The 22,491-nt window shown below is 50.1% G+C and overlaps 1 protein-coding gene across 1 annotated transcript in view; it reads right to left on the reverse strand.

Annotated features, from left to right (window-relative positions):
- Positions 1-6,248: 6,248 nt before the first annotated feature.
- Positions 6,249-22,491, reverse strand: part of EIF2B3 (eukaryotic translation initiation factor 2B subunit gamma) — a 95,844-nt gene continuing 79,601 nt past the window's right edge. Inside the window, exons 11-12 of the mRNA XM_020987571.2 lie at positions 10,647-10,750; positions 6,249-6,416 (exon numbers count right to left, since the gene is read on the reverse strand). Of these exons, the coding sequence (XP_020843230.1) occupies positions 6,364-6,416; positions 10,647-10,750 (157 nt within the window). The 3' untranslated portion in view covers positions 6,249-6,363. The remainder of the gene's footprint in view (positions 6,417-10,646; positions 10,751-22,491) is intronic.

The raw sequence follows: 22,491 nt of genomic DNA on the forward strand, positions 1-22,491 counted from the left end.
TAGCCGCGGCCCCAGAAAAGGAAGGGAAGGGGGCGGACCCGGAGGAGGGCCACGATCCCATTGGCTGCAAGGCCTCGCTCGCTGCTAGGCGACGGCGCCGCGGGGGGCGGGGCGGGGCCGGGACCACCCAGGCAGCGGAGGCGGCAGAGCCCCTCCCCCGTTTCCCCCCTTCCTCCAGGACCCCCTCCCTCTGTCCCTGCCCCCGCCCCATCCAGGTGCTCCCAGACTCAGACGGGATTAAGCGGAGGGGGCCCAGGAGACCCTAGAGGCGGTACCGAGGACAGCTCCCCCCAGCAGTCTGGGCTCTGATTGGCTCAGGACCTCCATTCATTGCCGTTCCACTAAGAGCGACTCAATTCAATTAAACAAACGTTCTTTTAAAAAAATTCTTTACAAAGCAATGTTTGCATCTCTCTTCTGTTTTTATTTCTTTTCATCGCTCAGTTATCTCTCTCTTCCAGCCCCACCTTATAACAGTTAATCCAATGAGTTCAGCCAAAGTCGGATAGTAAATGCAGTGCTCACTATTCGTAGTCCCCTGCTTCTGCAAAGAACGGCCGTGAGGGGCGTTTTCTCCTCTCTTCATTGTGGCCAACTTTAGTCACACCGTTTACTTTCATGTTTCGTCAGCTTTCCATTTACATGACTGCAGTCTGGAAGGGGAGGGTTACCTAATATAATGAGACTTCCAGGTAAATTCTGGAGGGCAGGGACCCGCTATTTCAACCAGCTGTAGTCCCCGCAGGGCCCTCAGCACACCAGAGGCTTGAAATGTTTTTGAATGAACAAGGGATCACCTTGCTGGGGAGACCGTAACCTCATCTTCCCAGCTCAAAAGCCTTCAGCGCTATTGCTTCCAGAGTAAAACGCAAAATCAATTGTGGTATTTAAAGCCCTGGGAGGTCTGGTTCCAGCCAATCTTTCCAGGCTCATTGCATATGCCCTCTACTTTCTAGCCCAGCTTGACAACGAAGCCCCGTCCCTGTGGCTTTGCACCAAGTGTGCCCCATGCCTGGGATTCTCCCCTTCCTCATTTCCTTCTCTGAAAATCCTTGGCTTCCTTCAAAGCTCAGCTCAGGCTCCTTCCAAAATGAAGCCTTCGAGGACCCCTCAAATGCTGCTGTTTTCTCTCCTTGAATTACCTTGTATACACAACTTGTTAACATAATAACAATAATAATATCAAGCACCTATATGGAACTTTAAGGTGTGCAAAGTGATTTTACAAGTATCTCATTTGATCCTCAATCCTCACAACAACCCTGGGAGGTAGGTGTTATTTTTATCCCTATTTCACAGTTAAGGAAACTGAGGGGGAGGTTGAGTGACTTGCCCAGGGTCACACAGATAGCTAGTTAGTGTCTAAGGTTACATCTGAATTCAGGTTCGCCTGACCCCAAGTCCAGAGTTCTACTTACTGTGCCTCTAACAAGCAAACACGTTTACTCCCAAGTACCCTGTAAGGTTGAGGTCACTCGTGCCTAGACTGCTGCAATGGCCTCTTACCTGGTCACCTCTTGCCTCCAGTCTCTACTCTGCCATAATGTACTATCTGGTCATGTCTCTCCCCTGTTCAAACTATTTCCCGCTACCTTCAGGACCAAGTCTAAGCTCCTGGTCCTGGCCTTTGAGGTCTCTCCCATTTTGCCTTCTCATCTTTCCCATGACAGGCAGGGGTAGCGGTGGGGAGATCTGTATAGCTGGCTGAAAGAGGAGAGTGATCCACACAGGGGAACAGCAGAAGCAAAGGCACAAAGGCAGAAGGGCAAGGCAAGGCACTGTTTGAGGGAGAGTTCATTGTGGGGGCTAACTCCTGGTTTCCTTAGCGGGGCTCAGACACAGGCACTGGTCAGGTTTGGAATGAATGACACCTACTCCATCCTAACTAAAGGGGTTATTAGTAGCAGATACACTTAACCACTTATACTCCCTCCCTCACACATTCATAGAAAGATTACCAGGAAACCCTCCTCCCACCTCAGGGTCAGTCTCAAAGTCAGGTCTTGTTCTGGGCAGTGACTTGTCCAGGTGACTGAGCAAGGGGAACTCACCAATACCCTGGGGTGTGATGGGCCAAGAGAAATGAGGGGATGAGCTCAGTGCTCCATTTAGCTATTTCTAGCTATACCCACCTCCTTTCACTTTGGGGAAGGGGTCCAGTCTAACCAGCCTATATCAGCCCCCTTCCCCAGCCTCCAGGCAGCAGACTTTCCCTCCCCAATCGGGGTATCAAAACAACCTGAGAGGTTCCAAAAATGTGGGGTCCCCTATAGGGACCAGCTTCTGGGTAGTGGTGCAGGGGAGGAGTGGAGGCCATTGGAGTGGGGGGTATAGGATGACATGTACCCTCCAGGAAAGGAAACTTTTTAGCCACCATGGCTCAGACGGCTTGCCCAGCACACTCAGAAGGTAGCAGGGGCCACTGGGAGTGTTGCCTGTTGGGGCCAGGGGCTAGAGGGACTTCCCATTGGTCTTGGTTTTTCCTTCATCCAGAGCTGGTCAGGCCCAGCTCTTAGCACTGCCATCAAAGAGCCCAAGCAAGCCAGCTGAGGAAGCTGGAGAAAAGTCCCCTACAAATAGCAGCCCCAAGGCCTGGCTTTCTTTTTATGAACTTCCTGCTTGGTTCTTGTGTGGGCAGGCATCCTGGCTGGCCGACGGGGTGGGGGCCCCCCGAACAGGAACGCTGGCCTCCCAGCCTCTTTCCCTTCCCTCCTTCCCTCCCACCCTCTGTGGCCCCAGCCACTCCCACATCCCGGGATGCTGTCGGCATGCTCTCCAGCCCACCGCCTGGGTGGTCTGGCTGCCTGGCGGAGCTGGGACATCTTCCTCAGACACAATTAACCATTTAGCCTGAGCACAAGGGCCTAGCTTAAGGCAGACACCACCAGCCACTTTGGGGAGGGGGGCTGGGGGCAAATTACTCACTCTCCATTTGGAAAAAGGTCTCCCCCTCCCGTCCTTTCTCAGGAGCCTGCAGAGCCCAGCTGGTGGGCTCCCCTGCAGCCTGGCCTCCCCTCACCCCAGGAAGGGCTGTGAAAACCCCAGTCATTCCGTTCTGGGCAAAGCCTTTGGCTCAGGCTGCTCATGGGCCCTGGGGGCTGGCGGTTGGGGGAGGGAGAGAGAGAATGGGGAAGTACAATGGTCTTGCCCTCACCCCCACCCTCAGGCTCAGGGAAAACTATATAGTTCTGTTCCTTGCAAGCCTTCTCCAGAGAGGTCAGCTCAGGATGCTACCTGCAAGGGGTGATAGGTGTCTGCCAGTCTGGGAGGGAGCGGGACAAAGCAGAGTCAGCATCTTTCCCGTTATCAAGTTAATAACCAAGCCAGAATCCTGGAGAAGTGAGAAGCAGCTGCAGCCCCAGCTGAGCCACTGCCCCATCTGGCAGCCCCCAGGGCCCTCCTCCTCCAGCTCCCAGCAGGATGAACTGGAGCCCTGGAGGGAGGATTGAGGTACAACTTGGCAGGGCAAGCTCTGATTCCTCCCCCATGATCCCCTACCCCATCTCCAGTGCCTTAAGGGGTCTGCTGAGCCCTGGTCCAATGTAGCAGGAGCTGAGGACCCTAGGGCTGCGGAGACTGCCAGGCGGACCCAAGGACGACAGGGGCCTGCAGGCTGCTCAGCCTGATGCAGGACATATCTCCCTGGATTTCGGACTGACCTCTGGAGCTCAATATTTCTAAAACACACCTTCTTCCCTCAATCTACTCCCTTTACTGACATCGAGGGTTCTGCCAGTTGGAAGCACCACCCTCTTCCTCGACCACCTGGGCCTTTTGAGAGAGTCAAATGAGATCATATTTGGATAAAGCAACACAAAAAGGCCAAGGATTGTTTTCCTGTCTGGCCGGAACTGCCAAGTGATCTCTGAAATTTCCTTCACACTCAGTCAAATGAAAAACGCTGTCTTGCACACTAGAGTTCTGCCATCTCTTACATCTATCCCTTCCTATTCTCATGGTTTCTTACCTGGACCATTCTGAGAGGCTCCTAAAGGGTACGAGTTTGTCACCATCCTGCTCAGAAACCTTCAATGGCTCTCTAGTGCCTATAGAATCAAATGCATACTCCTTAGCCTGGTCTTTTACAGTCCAGCTCCCATCTCCCAGCTTTATTCTTGCTCTTTTCCAGTGCCTCTCTGATCCACTCTTCCCATCTCCCTGACCTTGTTCACCCTATTCCTTTCACCTGCTAAAATCCTCCGAGTCCTCCCAGTACCAGCACCTCCCAGGCATAACCTGTCCCTCCTCATATCCACTGCAAACTGCTCACCTTTTGTTACTTACAATGGGGTCCTTGTCCCTCTCACCCGTGCAGCCCCAGTGCATCTATATGGTAGGTGATCAAGAAGTGCTTGTCTAGGGAGGGGACGGAGTTGGCCCTGCTGAGTGTGGGATGGCATTGCCAGCATCCCCTTCACATCCCTCCTCTGGAAAGGTGCTTAGGGAGTGGCTGCCCGATTTTGTTTTTAAAGACCCCACCGGCAGTGCCCTTGGAGGGGAAGAGCTTCTCAGGGGCTTCATACTGACTTTCCCTCTGGGCCCCAACCACTGCCCTCAGGGTCTTTGCCCCCTGCACTCGTGGGTGTAGACAGGTACCTGAGGTCAGTGACAGCAGTCCAAGGGACAGAAGGGAGAGGACCTTCAGGAGGCCTCGTTGGGAGAGTCAAGTCTGTGTGTCAATATGTGGTCATTCAAGGAGCCATGAAAGACCAGAGACCATGGAGTCCAAGCTGGTAGGCATCTTCCACAAGGGTCATTGCCCAGCAGTGAGAGGTGCTCACAGCCTTCCCAAGAAGCCCCTTCTCCTTTGGGACAGACCTCCTGGTTGGAAGCATCCTGACAGTCAGCCTGCTCCAAAGTCTGCTCTCTGGGGCCAAGCAGGACCAAGTGGGTCACCTTTCGAGCTCTGGAAGAAGGCCATCAGGCCCTCTTAAGTCTGATCTTCTCTAAACAGCCTCAGTTCCTTCAGGGGATCCTGGCACAGTGTGATCCTGAGACCCTTCCCCACCTGGTCACCCTCTTCTATAAGCTTATCAATGCTTTTCCTAAAATATGGTTCCCAGAGCTGAATTCAGAAATGCAGAAAATATGGTCTGACTAGTGTGGCAAGCTGTCCTTGGGTAGCTCATTTTCTCTCTCTGGGCCTCAGTTTCTGCATCTGTAAAATGGGTAGCTGTTGGGTTAAAAGCCCTCTGAGGTCCCTTCAGCCCTGGGATCTCTCCTGGGGGAGGTGGGTAGGGGCAAGGCTCCTTCCACCACTTCTTCCCACATCCCAGATGTAGTGCTCCAGTTTAGCTGAGGAAAATATCCCTGCCCCCTTCAGCTGGCTGGGGCCAGCCGTGGGAACTGAGAAAACACAAGAAAACAAGGGCTGGCTCATCGTGGGTCAGGTGAGGAGGCAGCTCCTCCGCCTCCCCCCGCCAGGGCAGGAACAACCAGCATCAACAGCAAGGCAGCGTTAACTCCCCAGGCCTTGGGATTTGTGCAGTAATGTATAAACTATTATTTCAAATTATTTTTCTTAATTACTGCCACCCACTGGGAGGACCTTCACTTTGATAATTCTGGGCTACGAAATCTCACCCCAGGACCTGCTTTTATCTCCCACCAAACACCTGCAGGTCATAAAAGCAGAGGAAAAGAAACCTCCCCATATTCCCATCTTGTGCAGGGAAAAAGGGGCAGAGGAGAAAGGAGGGGAGGGTCCTCTGCCCACCTGCCTTCTGTGACATACAGGGGCTGGGGCTGGTGAATAAGAGGGCATTTCAGGGCACTAGCCAACCCCCGTGGGCCCTTCTGACTTGGCTCCATCAGCAGCAGGCCTTGGGAAGGCCTGACCTTGAATCCCAACCAGTTTAGCCAGTCACTGCTAAACTGCAGCCTCCGGGGGTGATGGGGCTCAAGAAGGCGCCAGTGGGAGCAGTACAACTGGTCTGGGGGGGCCCCCACCCCAAAGTCACAGAGCCAGAGGTTTCTCTGGGCTGGGGAAGGAGGAGAGCTAAGAGCTAAAAGCTAATCCCTGGGAGTGCTCATCCTAGGCTAGCAGGCAGGAAATGTGACCCGGAAGCTCCCGGGTCCTGGGGGGGCTGGGCTCCTGAGCTCCCAGGCAGCGGGAGAACCTCTGTTTAGATCAGCACAGATGGTCTGTGTCACTGCTCAACAGCAGACTCTGTGTGGTCCTCAGGGTGAAATCCTACTGGCCGAGGGTCATGTGTCTGAGGACAGGACAGCCCCAGGAGTCGATGGAGTCCACTGGAGACATGTCTTTATTGGGAGATCAATACAAACAGCCAGACAGGAAAGTAGTTGTGGTTGGCAAAGGCTGGGCCTCTGCCCAGTCCTAGGATGCAGACACTGGCAACCTCAGATCTCCATGAGCTGGTCATTCCCCACGATCACCTCGTTCACTCTCTTGGCTAGAAAAGGAAGGGAATAGGCTTGTTGAGAGCTAACGTCAGTACTTCCTTTGTAGTTCAATTGCGGTCCCAACTTCCACCTTTGACTTGGGAAATATCAAGTCTGCCCCTCCCAGGGACATTGCTCTAATCCTGCTCTCCTATCCAGGGTCCACTGATGGCCCCTCAATAAGCCTGGCCAAGAAGGAGCCTCCGAGGCTATTTCCTCCCCCCAAGCATCACTGAGCCTCTAGGAATGACCAAGAATCTAGGAATGACATTTAGAATCGCTGTGGTGGGAAGGGACCCCAGAGGCTGCCCAGCCGGCCTGGGAGGGATGTGTGTCCTAGCACTGGTGCTTTGGGAGAGAGGCCTGAGGGACTCAGGCTGGTCTTCTCAAGCTCGTCCCCTTAGGAGTGAGCTCAGGTCCACCCTACATGGCCACAGGCCACTTTCACAGGAGCCTGGAGGAAGGAGAACAAAGCAGAGACTAGAGGCGGTAGAGGACGGAGAGATGGAAGGGCAGTGCACCACCATGTCCAGGGGATGGCCTAAGTCCCTAAGAATGGAGAGATCACACTGGGGGTTCAGGAAAAAGGTCCCAAGAGAACCCTGACTCTGGGGCCTGGAGATGGCATGGGCAAAGATGGCTGGGTAGGTCTGGCTGAACAGAAAAGAAGCCCAGCAAGGGCCCTGGAGGGTGTAACCACACAGAGAGAAGAGCAGGGTGGCCAGGAGATAAAGAAAAAGGAATCCAACTGAAGGCCACTGGCCTCTCGGGTTGAGAGCCAGGGCAGGGAGCCTGGGGCCCAGATGTGCACAGAGAGGGCCTCCAACCACCTGGCTGAGCACTGGAGACAGCTGCCAACAGGACGTGGCCCTGACTTGCAGCACCTCCAGCTGTTCCAGGTGCAGCCTGCCAGTGGGGGGTGGCTTGTTCCAGGTGGGTGAGCTGCTGAGTCCTCCCCCCTCCAAGGCATCTCCAAAAGATCCCAAAGAGGCTGCCTTGTTAGTGGGGCATGGGAAGGGGAAAGCTGCTTCTGCCTCCTTCTCTGGCCAAATCAGCAGGGCTGATGAAGAAAAGTGACCTCTCTGCTTCCTCCCTCCTGGACCCTGATGTGGACATTCCCTGAGGAGCGCTCCTCATTGCTGGGTCTCAAGGCCTCACCTCTTCATCACCTTCATGTAGATGATGAGGACCTGCCCTATGCCCTTCTCCAGTCCTGCCCTCTGGCCTGCATTCTCCGGCTGGGTGCTTCACCTGTCCAGTCAGGGCCCACCCTTATTGATCCCCAGTCTGCCCCATGTGCCTTGTGGCCTTCCAACTGCTATCCATTCCACTTCAGCCCGGGCCCTCCCTTGCAGCCTCTCCCATATGGGTGAATTCCATGCCTCTTCCTGATCACCAGGAAAAGAAAGTTCTCCTCCCAAAATCCCTGGCCCTGGTCAACAGCTTAGCATTAGGAACTGATGATGTTTTACTTGTCAGTGGAAATGATAAGAAAGAGGGTGTAGTGCTTCTGTCTGCTTTGTATTTTGAGGACCACTGGGTCTTTCCACCTGACTTGAAGCTAAAACTTTCCATGAGTGTCACCTCCCTCAATGAGAGTGGGAACTCCTTGAGAGCAGCGGCTGTCTAGCTTTTCTCTTGGTATGCCTAGCACTTACACAGCACTACTGATTACATAATGAGCACCTAACCAACACCTTTCAATCCATTTGCCCATTCATCCAGGCTTCCATCCACTCATCCATCCACCCATCCATTCACCCACCCACCCACCCACCCATCCATCCATCCATCCATGCATCCATACACGCTTCCATCCACCCACTCACCCATCCCTGACACCTATGCCTTCCTCTCTAGTCACTGGGGACTCTGAACAGGGCTGTTCTCCTGTGCTCCCTCCAGTGCAGCCCTCACCTGCTGCCAGAATCATCTGGCCATACTTCTCCTTTGCTCCCAAACCTTCAGTGGCTCCCAAAGCCCTTCTGCAGCCTCATTTCTCATCATTTCTCTCCCTCTTGCCCCCACAATAAGCTTGGAGGCAGCACTCCCACAAGCCTGCTTGGCTATCCTGGATGTCTGCCATGGTCTCTCTGCACCATCCTTGTGGCCAGCAGAATTCCCACCCCGTTTTTACAGACCAGTCATGAAATGGCAGTAGCTCAGGTAGAAGACAATATGCAGACAACTACATACAAACAAGACTGACACTGGAGAAATGGGAGACAGTCAAGAGTCAGTAGCATTAAGGGAACTGGGAAAGTAGGAAGGACTTAGCTGGGGCCTAAAGGAAGCCAGGAGGGAGACACTCCAGGCCTGGGGCATGGTCAGTAAAAATGCCTGGAGTTGCAAAGTGTCTTGTACAAGGAATAGGAAGGCAGCCGGTGAATGTCAAGGAATCACAGAAAATGTGAGTGTGAGTGTGTGTGTGTGTGCTGAGTGGGGGCCTGCACTGGCGGGTAAGGTACAAGAAGCCTGGAAAGGTGTGTGGAGAGACAGGTTATGAAATGAAGAGCCTTGAATGACAAACACGACTTTGTATTTGGTCCAGGAGGCCATAGGGAGCCATGGGAGTTTACTGAATAGTGGGGTAAAATACAGAGCTGCACTTTAGGGAAATCCTGTTAGTAGCTGAATGGAGAATGGACTGGAGTGAGAGAGGCTCAAGGCAGGCAGACCCCCTGGCAGCTACTGCAATAAAAAGCAAGAGGGTGGGAGTGGAGCCAGAGAGACAGAGCTGTGTTCGAGAGACACTGCAAAGGTAAAATGGACGGGCCTTGGCAACAACTTAGATGTGGGGTGTGAGCCTGAGGGCTGGGAGGAGGGTGGTGCTTTCTATAATCACTGGGAAGGGAGGAAGTAGGGGGGCAGCTCAGGGGAAGCTAATTGAGTTCTGCTCTGGACAGGTTCGGTGGAAGATGTGCACAGGCCGTCCAGTTCTAGATGTCTGAGAGGCAGCTGGAGATGGGAGACCAGAGGTCAGCAGAGGGGTCAGGCCCAGGCTGGATAAGGGAAGGCCTGGCCTGCTCGGCCCCCGATTCCCCCCAAAGCTCTGGCATGCTGAAAGTCAACCTAGGCAGGCAGGCAGATAGCTGCTGGGCTCTGGACACTGCAGGAGGCTGAGGAAAGGAGGGTGGCCCTGGCCCCAGGCACTGGCCCACCAGGGAGCTGGGGCCCTGAGAGGCAGCCCTGTATGGTGTTTACTCACTCCATTATATCCCCTAATTTAGAAACCCTTTATACCAAATGGGAAACAGTCCTTGGCTGCCCCAGAGCTGCTGTCCTGCTAGACTGGGAGGAAGCTGCTGCCTCTGGGAAGGTGGGGCTGTGTGGTTGGGCTTTTCAAAGCATGGAGCATTTCAATACAAATACAAGGGGCAAAGAAGGAGGTCCCAAACTCAATGGTGGCAGAGAAAGCAAGAGACAAGCCAAGCTGGTGGGGGAGGACGGGACAGGGATGCTTTGGCTCTAACATAAGCTATGATGCCCTTTATTTCTGGAAGCATCAGAGACTCCCCGTTTCTAGGTCACCTAAAGGCCTAGGATGAGAGGTAGAGGAACCATGGCTGGAATGTGGGGACCCCCGGTTACATTTTTAAAAATTACTGCTGCAGGTTTCAAGAGAGCCCACAAAAGCTCCTCCTCCTTCTGCCTGGCTGACTCCATGCTGAAGATGGCCTCAGCACACCTCTGCCTCTGGGAACTTTCCCCCAGACCCCAGACTAGAGTGAGAAGGGGTCTCTAAGGTTATCAAGTCCTCCTTCCCTGTGCATAAGCTCAGCCTAAGCACTGCAGGGAAGGATGATAAGGATATTGTGGAGGGATTCCTGGTGAGATGCTGGGTGGACTAGACACCTGAGATCCTGACTCTGAAATTCTCGAAGGGCTTGGGGAGCTCCAGAAAGAATGCACTGGGATTCTTTCCGGGTGGGGGGGGCAGGAGGTACACCTAGTGAGGGGTTAGGCACCTCACTACCTCCCCGGCAGCCATCAGCCCCTTAGCCACATGTCTGTAACACTGCTGCAGCCACATTCCAAAGGAGGCTAGAGAAGGTCAGGCAGGCCATCTGCCAACAGAATCGCCCTTCCTTCAGACCCTGTTCTCCCTATCTGGCCCCCATTCTCCTTTCTGACACTGACATTACACTAGACTGTGTGGCTTGGTAATTCTACCATGTCCTACATACTCAGTCACCCACCCCCGCTCCAGCCCTTTTAGGCTGCTTCCAGAAGGGCCTTACCTTTGGCTTCTATCCGCTGACCACTCCCAATGAGGCAATCCTTGACATCTGCACCTTTCTCAATGACAACATTGTTACAGATCACACTGCCCTGGATGCTGCACCTGTAACACAGAGGTCCCGTCACCTGGGAGAAGCCTGATGTGCCAGTAGGCCGGGGACAGACTGAGGATTAGTTCCCCCTTTGGGGAGACCCAAACAAACCCTGGGTACATGTGCTTGTGTGTCCACACACACACCTGGGAGCCAGGCCCAATTAGCGATGGGCTAAATCCAGCAGACCGGCATAAAGAATGGGCAAAGCCTGAGCTGGGAAGGGGCCAACGTAGACAGGATTTCCAGCTGGCACACTCCCCAGGAGCCAGCAGGCTGAGGGAATGGGATGGATTCTAACTTCTGCCCATCAGATGCTTATCCTCTAACTAAACTGGGACCCAAATGTCAACACAATACTACAACCTAGCCCTGTCTATTTGTAGCAATCAGGAGACAGTAAATTTTACATCTGGGCCAAGCCCAATCTCCCCAGATTTGTACCAGCCAGTGAGGGCTCCCTGAATTGTACCTCAAGGAGAGGCTACTGGCATTGGAGAAGATCAGCCTTCAGGAGGAGAAATGACCTTTATCATGTGTGAGTCAATGTCACTTCCCAAAGCCTCACCCTAATATCTTTGTACCCTAAGGCTCTGCCAGGCACAGAGGGGACACAGAGCTGCTCAAACCACTAAAATGGAAACTTAGCGCAATCCTCAGAGGAACTGTGCTAAGATTCTCTCCCATCCTGACGTGTGTGCATTAGTATGTATGTGCATGTGGGAATATCCACTTGACTCTCAATGTCTGACTCCTAACAGGAGCCACCTTCATTGAACAAAAAAAGGGTATACTGACATTGTCTTATGCCTCTAAAGTCGAGGGGTACATGCAGACTCTGCTGAGCCCTTCCCAGCCCTGGGTGTGCCAGCTGCCCCTAGCTGGGTCTGGGCAGCAGTCCTCCTGTGGGGCGTCCCAGGTGGGGAGGAGGCAGTGTGGGCTTTGGGATTGCCAGATTGGATTCGAGAAGACCCAAGTTCTCATCTCGCCTCAGACACCTACTGATTTGTGATGCTAGGCAAGTCACTGAACCTCTCTCAGTCTTAGTTTCTCCATCATAAAATGGGGATATAACAGGGTCTGCCTCACAGGATTGTGAGAAACAAATGAGATAATGTATGTAAAGCCCTTTGTAAGCCTTAAAGAGCCATATAAATGTGAGTTATTATCAGTAGTCAGACAACGTGGGTTCAAATCCCAGCTCAGACACCTCTGTGATCTGGGGCAAGTCACCTAACACCTCTCTGGGCGTGTTTCCTCCTTTATAAAATGAGGGGGTCAGACCAGACAGCCCCTGAGGACCCTCAGCCCCAAACCTAGGATCCCGTGTATTCCCAAAGGAGAAGGGAGCTCAGGATGGGAGTTTGCACCAGGAGTGCAGACATAAGACAGAGATGGAGAAAAGGGGGAAGGGACATCAGGAAGGGAGGGAACTGGCCTGGGGGAGGTTTACAAGGACTGAAGGTGCAGACCACCGAAGAAGACCCCCCTGGAAACAGCCCCGCTCTCAGGAAGGCCTAGCTTGCTGGCCAGTCTGGCGGACAGTTGCTCTCTCTCCCCCTCCCCGCTGGGCCATTGTAAACAACAAACCTCAAAAGAAACCCAGAGACAAATGTACACAGTCTGCAACATTCCAGGTCCTTCTTTATCACTGTTTTGTTTTTCTAAAAGGTCAGATATTTCATGAAAGGGGAAAAGAGCCCCAAACACAGTCTTGTTCTTGTGTGGGCTGGGTGTGCCTGGCCTGTTCTGGGGGGGCGGCCCAGCTAAGAAGGCTCCGTCCCAGGACATACAAGCTGGGGCTTGGAGGGGAGAGCAAGCCTGGCCTCCTAAACCCTATCTTGCCTCTTCCCTGTGGCAAAGTAGCAGAGGCATGGAAAGCAAGGGGAAGCATGCAGTCTAGGGCCTGGGAAAATTCCCAAATGAGGCAGGAAGAGTCCAGGAAGCAGAATGATAAACTTCCCAACTGAGGATGGCCTGCAACCAGCCTAGCCCTTGGCAAGGCAGGACCACCCTGGAAAGCAGAAGCTGGAAACTCTGGGCAAACTACGTGTGCAGAGCGGAGATGGGAAGGGAGACTGCGGTGCCCACATGTGCAGCGCCAGCAGGAATTCCAAACCCAACCCCTAATTACATCCTCCCCATGTTGGTTTGAGGTTCTACAATGAGAATGATGAGCACTTCTGGAAGGAGGGGCTCAAATAATTGAAGTCCAGGCCTCAAGGCTGCTCAGACCCAGGAAGGATAAGCACGGGGAGGCCTAGCGGTCCTAGGTTGGCTACAGGGCAGGCCTGAAGGAATGGAGGTCCTGAGGGCGGGGCATACTGCTTGTTTTATCCAGTTAAGCAATTACCTACCCATTACCCCACCTTTGGGGCACAGGAATGAGTGAGTCACCTAATGGGAGACTAGGCACCTCCAGAGACCCACAGCCAGCCAAGGATGGAAGCTGCGCTGGTTATACCCACATCCCCCTGGTCTTAACTCACGCTGACTCTTGGGAGAGGTCCTAAAGCCCAGAGGAGGGCCAACGGAAGCTCATGCAAAATAATGAAGCACCATCCGGGCTCTCAATGTCGGTGTCTCTCTCAACTCTTCCCTTGTCCTCCCTCCCATGGCCAGTCTGTTGCTCAGTCTTGTTTTTAGGTGTATTAAACATTGACTAAGCTCCTACTATGTGCCAGGTACTGTGCTAAGTGCTGCATCCCTGATACCAAACCCTCACAGTTACCCCCTAGTCCAGCCCCTCACCATCTCTCACCTGGACTACTGCAACAGCATCCTCCTCAGTCTCCCTGCCCCAACTCTCTCCCCTCTCTACTTAGCCCACACAGCTGCCAAAGCGAAAGTCCCACATTTTTAGCGTAAACACTGTTATTGCTGTCTTTTTTTGTGCCTCTTTTTAAAATATCACCTCCATTTTTGAATATGTTCCTCCCTTTCCTCAAGCTCACTGTCCCTTGTAAAAAGGATACAAAGAGGGAAAGGCTAAGGCTGCGGAGCCAGATCAGCCCCTCAGCCACGCCTTATCCCTATGGAACATCCCCTCCCTGGAGAGGAGGGAAGGACAGAAGTCTTCTTCCTCCAGCCCTTCTTCACGCAGAAGAGCTCGGGTTAGTGCCTGCTCCTTCCATGGGCACTACGTCAGCAGTCACTGCCCGACTCTGCACGTTTCTCTCCCCATCAGTCCTCAGGACTTCCCATTCAACTAGGAATTTTTCATATTTGTAATTTCTGGGGCTTAGCAGGACATTCCATTCCACTCATGAGCCACAGCATGGATAATTACTTTGTTTCCAGTTCTTTGCTGCCACAAATAGTTCTGCTACAAACATTCGGTTGTTATGTGTGGCCTTTGGATGGGACTTTGGACGGTGACAGTCAAAGGGTCTGCACATTCGAATCACATTTAAAATACAAGTTCAAATTGTTTTTCAGAGCAGTCAGGTCTTCTTTCCACAACCCCTCCAACACCGATCATTCCTATTTTTTTGTTCTTTATTTGGCCAATTTGCTGGGTATAAGGTGAAACTTTAAAGTTTATCTGATTTACATTTCTCTTATCAGTGACATCTTTCATATGGCTAATAGTTTGAAATTCCTTTTTTTTTTTTTGGATTACTCGTCCACTGGACTTGCTCTCAGGATACCTGGGTTAGCTCCTTAGATAAGCTGCTGGCTATCACACCCTTATCTGAGACATCTACAGCAAAGATTTTTTCCCCAATTAACAGCTTCCCTTCTTATCCTAGCTGCATTGATTTTATTGGAACAAAAGCGGTTCCCAAACTGATATTCCACAAGCATAGATCTATGTCACTCTCCTATTTCAGAAACTTCAGTGGATTGCTTTTGCCTCTAGACCCAAATACACACTCCTCTTTTTGGCACTGACGGATCTCCACAATCTGGCTCTTCTACTTCCATGTCTTTATACAGGCTGATCCCCAGGCCTGGAGTGCATCCCTCCTCTACCTCCTCCTCCTGGAATCCAAGGCTTCTTTCAAGATTCTGGTCAAGCCCCACCTCCTAGTCATTAGTACTCGTTCCCTATCCCAATTACTTGGTACAGATTTCATACTGACTTATCAGTGTCCATGCTGTTTTCCCTGGGAGAATAAACTTTCTTTGAACACCCAGTAGCAGGCACTTCATCAGTTCATACTGAACAAATGGATTTGCTCCTCTGCTCAAAAACCTCGAGCAGCCATCCCTGCCTAGAAGAAAGTCAGCCTCAGACTGGCAACAAGACCCTCTAGAAAGAGCCCCGCAGGGGCAGCTAGTCGGTGCAGTGGATAGAGCTCCAGCCTTGGAGTCAGGAGGACCTGAGTGCAAAGCTCAGACACTTGACACTTACTAGCTGTGACCCTGGGCACCCAGATTGCCTCACCAAAAAAGCAAAAGCAAAAAAAAGATGAAGGAAAGAAAGAGCACCAGGTTCAACCACATCCAGCAAACACTTTAAAAAGTTCCTACTATGTGTAAGACAGGCCTGGGAGGGACAATGTGGTGCAGGGGAAAGACTCCTGGATCTGGATTCAAACCCTGGCTCTTCCATTTACTATCTGTGGGATTCTGGGCAAGTTCTCCTAAAATAATGACGTTGGACTAGATGAACTCTCAAGGCCCTTCTACTCTCCTGGTTCTCCTCCCATTTGTCTGACGGCTCCTTCTGTCTTCTTTGCTGGGTCTTCATCCGGGTTATGATGGTTAACCCTGGGTATCCCCTAGTGCTCTGGATTAGCCCCTCTATGCTTGTCCCTCTCTACTTGCACTTAGTGACCTGATTCCCATGGATTTCATTATCCCAATGCAGATGATTCCCTCATCTGTATATATTCTCAGCTCTAACCTCTTTCCTGACCTCCCTTCTCACATGACCAACCGCCCTTTGAGCATAAATTGGATATCTGATATCCTAAACTGAATTCCTTATTCCCCCACCTTCCCAATCTTCTGTCAAACCCATTCATTTCCTTCCTTTCACTCACAAAGTGACCACACCTCTTGTGTGGACTACAGCAAGCTTGGCTTATACCAGCCCTCTGGTTGGTCTCCCTCCTAAAGCGCAGGCTTGACCACGTCACCCTCCTAATTTTTTTTTTTTTAATATAAATTTATTTATTTTTAGTTTTCAACATTTACTGCTGCAAGATTTTGAGTTTCAAATTTTCACCCCATTTCGCCCCTCCCCCACCCCAAGATGGCATGCATTCTGAATATCCTTCCCCTAGTCTCCTCTCTTCTATCTCCCCCCCCTTCTCTTATCCCCTTCCCCTTCTATTTTCCTGTAGGGCAGGATAGACTTCTGTACCCCATTTCCTGTATTTCTTATTTCCCAGTTGCATGTGAAAACATTTTTTTAAACATATTTTTAAAACTTTGGTTCCAAATTTTCTCCCTTCCTCCCACCCCACCCACCCTCATTGAAAAGGCAAGAAACTCAATATAGGTTATACATGTGCAGTTATGCAAAACACTTCCATAGTAGACATGTTGTGAAAAACTAACTCTATTTCCCTTAATCCTATCCTGCCCCCACTTATTCTATTCTTTCTTTTGACCCTGTCCCTCCTCAGAAGTATTTGCTTCTGATTACCCCTTTCCCAATCTGCCCTCCTCTCTATCATCCCCTGCTCTCTTGTCCCCTTCTCCCCTATTTTCCTGTAGGGTAAGACAGATTTCCATACCCAATTGAATGTGTATGTTATTCCCTCCTTAAGCCAAATCCTATGAGAATAAGATTCATTCATTCCATCTCACCTTCCCCCGTTTCCCCTCCACTGTAAGAGACTTTTCTGTTTTTTTGTGTGAGATAATTTACCCCCCTCTACCTCTCCCTTTCTTCTTCTAGTATAATCCTCTCATCCCTTAATTTTATTCTCCAGATATGACCCCTTAATCTTCAACTACCCTGCTCTATCTCTCTCTCTCTCTCTATCTATCTATCTATCTATCTATCTTCTCTATCTATCTATCTATCTATCTACATACATACATATAATTTTCCCTCCAACCACCCTAATACTGACAAAGGTCTCATGAGTTATAAATATCATCTTTCCATGCAGGAATGTAAACAGTTCAACCTTAATAAGTCTCTTATGATTTCTCTTTCCTGTTTACCTCTTCATTTTCCACTTGAGTCTTGTATTTGAAAGTCAAATTTTCTATTCAGCTCTGGTCTTTTCATCAAGAATGCTTGAAAGTCCTCTATTTCACTGAATGACCATTTTTTCCCCTGAAGGATTATACTCAGTTTTGCTGGGTAGGTGATTCTTGGTTGTAATCCTATCTCCTTTGCCCTCCGGAATATTATATTCCATGCCCTGGTCCTTTAATGTAGAAGCTGCTAAATCTTGTGTTATCCTGATTGTGTTTCCACATACTTGAATTGTTTCTTTCTGGCAGCTTGTAATATTTTCTCCTTGACCTGGGAACTCTGGAATTTGGCTACAATATTCCTAGGAGTTTTCCTTTGGGGATCTCTTTCAGGAGGAGATCTGTGGATTCTTTCAATTTCTATTTTGCCCTCTGGTTCTAAATATCAGGGCAGTTTTCCTTGATAATTTCTTGAAAGATGATGTCTAGGCTCTTTTTTTGATCATGGCTTTCAGATAGTCCAATAATTTTTAAATTCTCTCTCCTGGATCTATTTTCCAGGTCAGTTGTTTTTCCAATGAGATATTTCACATTGTTTCTAATTTTTCATTCTTTTGGATTTGTTTTACAGTGTCTTGATTTCTCATAAAGTCACTAGCTTCCAATTGCTCTATTCTAATTTTTAAGGAAGTATTTTCTTCAGTAATCTTTTGGACTTCCTTTTCCATTTGGCCAATTTTCTTTTTAGGGCATTCTCTCATTGGCTTTTTGGACCTCTTTTGCCATTTGGGTTAGGCTATTTTTTAAGGTGTTATTTTCTTCAGTATTTTTTTGGGTCTCCTTTAGCAAGCTGTTGACTTGTTTTTCATGATTTTCTTGCATCACTCTCATTTCTCTTCCCAGTTTTTTCTCTATTCTTTGCTTCTCAAAATCCCTTTTGAGCTCTTCCAAGGCCTGGGACTGATTCATATTTTTTTTGGAGGCTTTGGATGTAGGAGCTTTGACTTTGTTGTCTTCTTCTGGTTGTATGTTTTGATCTTCTTTGTCACCAAAGTAAGATAATATAGTCTGACTCTTTTTTATGCTGCTTGCTCATGATCCTGGCCAATTACTTGAGTTTTGAACTCTTTGTTAAGGTAACAGTCTGCTTCCAATGTGGAGAATGTACTGTCCCAAGCTTCGGGGTTTGTACAGCTGTTTTCAGAGATACTTGTAGGGACCTGTACATTTTCAGTTCTTGCAAGGTGGTATGACAAGGGGCAAGGTGTTTACTCCTTTCCTGGCCTGTGCTCTGGTCTATTAGTGACCACAAGCACTCTTTTCTGTCCTGGAACTGTGAGGAGGGTTTCTTCTCCACAGCCAATACAAACTCTACCATGCCAGCGCTCCTCCTCACCCCAGCACCGCCGCCCAGAACTGTGACCCAGATCCAAACACGGGCAAAGCAAGAGATTCCTGCCTCAGCACTGGCAAAGAGATCCCTGCAATCCCCCTCTGATCAGCCACTTGATTCCCCCTCAGTCTATGGGCTGGAAGCTCAGGACACAGCCACCCCCCCAGCGACTGAGCTCTGTGCTCTGGAACTGGCTTTGAAACCTAGCTCCTCTCTCACCGCAGAAACAGACTTTTCCCACTGACCTTCTAAGTTGTCTTTGGCTTTAGCGGGTGGGGAGTCTGGAAACCACCACAGCTGCCCACGATTCAGTCCTCTGAAGCCTGCTCCAGGTTCGCTGAGGCCTGCGTGCCCACACCACTCTGTGCTCCTCTCACAGCCCAGCACGATATACCTTTCTGATCAATCATCCAGGTTGTCTTTTTGTGGGTTCTGCTGCTCTAGACTTTGTTTAGAGCCATTTTTTATAGGTATTTGGAGGGGTTTGGGGGAGAGCTCACGCAAGTCACTGCTTTCACGTCGCCATCTTGGCTTCGCCCCCCCGGAAGACTGTCACCCTCCTATTCAATACACTCCAGGGGACTCCCTGTTACCTCTAGGATCAAGTATAAAGTCCGCTGTTCTGCTTTTAAAGCTCTTTACAATGTGGCCCCTTCCTACTTAGCCCGTACTTTCCCATGTTGCCCTCTCCACACACACTATGAACTAGCAACTTTGGCCTGGTTGCTATTCCTGAATACAATGCTATACCACCTCTGAGCCTATGAACTGGCTGTGCTTCTGCCTGGAACACCTTTCACCCTCGCCTCACCTCACGGCTTCCTTCAAAATTCAGCTCAAGCACCACTTTGTGGGGAGCCCTTTCCAAGTCTCCCTCCTCCCTCTCCTCCCCACTAGCCTCTTCTTTCTGAGATTATCTCCCAATTACACTGTAGAGATACATATTTTACACAGTTATTTCCATGTTGTCTCTCCCATTGGAATGTAAGTTCTTTGAAGACAGAGGCTATTTTTTGCCTTTCTTTGTAGCCCCAGCACTTAACACAGACAGTGACTAACATAGTAGGCACTTAAGAAATACTTGATGACTGACAGCTCATGTCATCCTATGAAGATGATGAAAAAATATATCGGAACACATGGTTCAAGACTAAGAAATGACAGAAATTTATAGATTACACAAGAAGCCACAAAGATAACATGGTCATATCATGGTCAGACCTAGGCTTTAGGAAAATCACTTTTGTTTTGTTTTGTTTTTTGGGGAGGCACTTGGGGTTAAGTGACTAGCTCAGGATCACACAGCTAGTAAGTGTTAAGCATCTGAGGCTGGATTTGAACTCAGGTCCTCCTGACTCCAAGGCCAGAGCTCTGTTTACTGCGCCACCTAGCTGCCCCAAAATCACTTTTGTTAATGGGTGGAGCAAGAATTGTAGTGGGAAGATACTAGTGTCAGAGAGTGCAGTGAGAAGGCTGTTGCAATAATCTGGGTGAGAAGTGATAAGGGTAGTGGCTGTGTGCATGGAGAGAAGAGAACATACACAAGAGGTATGGTTAAGTCAGAAATGACAAAATTTAACATTCAGAGTAAGTATGAAAGAGGATTTGAGAATAACAGAGATAATAAGTCTGGGTTACTGGACGATGGTGGCCTTGACAATAACATAGAAGTCAGGAAAAGGAGGGGCTTTGGGAGGAATGATGGAGGAGCTCTGTTTTGGAAATATTGAGTTTGAGAGGCCTGTAGGACAAAAGGCAGTTGCTGATTCATGACAAGCTCAAGTGAGAGAGAGATTAGGGCTGGACATAGAAATCCGGAAATCATTTGCATAGAGATAACTGAATCCATGGGAACTGATGAGATCACCAAGGGAAACAGTAGGGAGGGAGAAGAGAAGAGGGCCTAGGATAGAACCGAGAGGGACATCCACAATTAGTGGTCACGACGTGGACGAAGATCTGGCAAAGGAGACAGAGGAGTGGTCAGACAGGTGGGAGAACCGGGAGAGAAGGATCACGAAAACCAAGAGAAGAAAGAGTATCTAGGATGAAAGGGTGATTAGTAGGCTTAAAGGCTGTAGAGAGGTCAAGGACAAGAATGGTGAAAAAAGGTCATTAGATTTGTCCATTAAGAACTGAGGGGCAGGTAGGTGGCACAGTGGATAGAGCACCAGCCCTGGAGTCAGGAGGACATGAGTTCAAATCCAGCCTCAGACATATAACACTCACTAGCTGTGTGACTCTGGGCGAGTCACTTAACCGCAATTGCCTTACCAACCCCCCCCCCAAAAAACCTGGTAACTCTGGAGAGAGATGTTTCAGTGGAATGATGAAGTTGGAAGCCAGATTCCAAAGGGTTTAAAAGAGTGTGACAGGAGCAGAAATGAAGGCCCCAGTGATGGGATCACAACCCCACAGGGATTCTGAAAGAACTTTTGTGAAATGGAGATCTTTGGATCCAATGCTGTTATCTATTTCTCATTTGTCAGGGTCAGGGTTTGTTTAAAAGGGTTAAGCAGGAGGTGCTGTAAATGCAGGCAGTGTCTTCTTGTCCTTCCTCTCTTAACCTCTATGGACACTGCACTAGGCAGCCAATAACCGGACTTCACCTAGACGCTTATTCTGACATAGTTCTGGCTCAGTGACCATTGTTTCTTGTCTGTCAATAAATGGGCAATTTCATTTTTGTACTTTCTGTACTTCTAGTCCATCTGTCCAATACCTTCTGCCTCCTTCCTCGTGGCATAGACGAGTGAGGCTTCTCAGCAGGCTACAAGCGCTTCCTACCTTCCTGGCCTTCTTATACATTACTCCATCAATGCTTTCTGCGACCTCACCACAATGGCCTGTGGGGTTGCCTTGGCACCAGTGTTCCTGCAATGCTGGCCCTCTTTCCTCTGTCCGTTGGAATGCTTGGAATTTCCTTCAAGCCTCGGCGTCTGTCACCTTCCACCACCAGCCTCTCCTGGTCCCACCATGCTCATGCCCTCCCTCCCAAACCTTGGAATTCAGTCTGCACATATGACACATCTACTTAGGTATGCACAAGCTTTCTCCCCTATGAGAAACATAAGTTCCATGAGGGCCCTAGAGTCTAGGCCTAGACTGTTAACTCCTTTGCCTGGCCTATCCCAGGCCCTTATTCAATGGTTTTTCACCTCTTAACCTAGAACCTGTCTCCTCTGTCCTGCCCTGGGTCTACTTTCCCCAGACTATCAAGATGTATGTTGCTGAATCAGCTGGGTGATCTTGTCAGTGCCCTGTACAATGTCTCTCCTTCACCTTCTGACAGATGCTGGTGCGTACCATGCAAATGGGCTCATGGGAACTGCATGCCAAAGTCACGGCATCAGAGAAAATCACATCCTGTGCCCCACTTACTGCACCTGTCCAACTCCTGGAGAAGAACCTGTGATACGCTGACTTGGACACTGACTACCGCTTCCTTTTGTCTCCTTTCATGTAGGGTCAGTGACGGTTTGGTTTGGTTTGCTCCCTGGTTGCTGGGCAGAAACCTCCCATTTGGAGGCTGCAGTGTGTCCTAGAGTCCCCCAGTGCTGGATGGGCATGTAGGCATCCAAGGGAAGGAGGGGGCTGTTAGAAGAGAATCAGAAGGTTCGCCTCTGTTTTTCTTAGCTTCTGCCCATAGTGTGGCTGCTTGTAACAAAGAAGTCTTGGGCTCAGCAGAGAAGGGGGTTAGTGAACACAAACGGATCTACTCTAGCCAGCCGAGAACGACCACAGGACAAGTCGAAACCAAGTACTCTGGGGAGGGAGGCCCACTTCCAGCTAAGGTGAATCAGGAGACTCCATACTGGTGTCCTCTGAGCTGAGTAGCACAGTCAAGGAGGGAAGGGGAGGAGGACATTTCAGGCAGAGGGAAGAGTATGAACAAAGATGGAAAAGGAAGGCTAAAAATCAAGTTCAAGGGAACAGTGAGCAGTCCAGTTTGGATACAACTTGGGGCAGCACAGTAGGAGTTAAGGTAAAAAAAAGTCTGTTTGGATCCAGACTATGGTGGGGCTTAAATATTGGAATCAAGCGTTTATATTTTACTCAAGAAGCAGTGGGAGCCACTAAGGGTACTTGAGTAAGGCAGCAAACATGATCAGTAGTACGTGAAGATGACTTTTGGTAGGACAGACTGGAGTGGAGAGAGTGGCAACAAGAGATGTTAGGGGGCTGCTGCCATTGTCTAGATAAGAGAAGATGAGACAAAGTCTGAACTTGCCCTGGAACCTCACAGATGCCCTGGAA

This window comes from Phascolarctos cinereus, unplaced genomic scaffold (genome assembly GCF_003287225.1).
Source record: "Phascolarctos cinereus isolate Bilbo 61053 unplaced genomic scaffold, phaCin_HiC Scaffold_5;HRSCAF=322, whole genome shotgun sequence".
Taxonomy (NCBI): Eukaryota; Metazoa; Chordata; class Mammalia; order Diprotodontia; family Phascolarctidae; genus Phascolarctos; species Phascolarctos cinereus.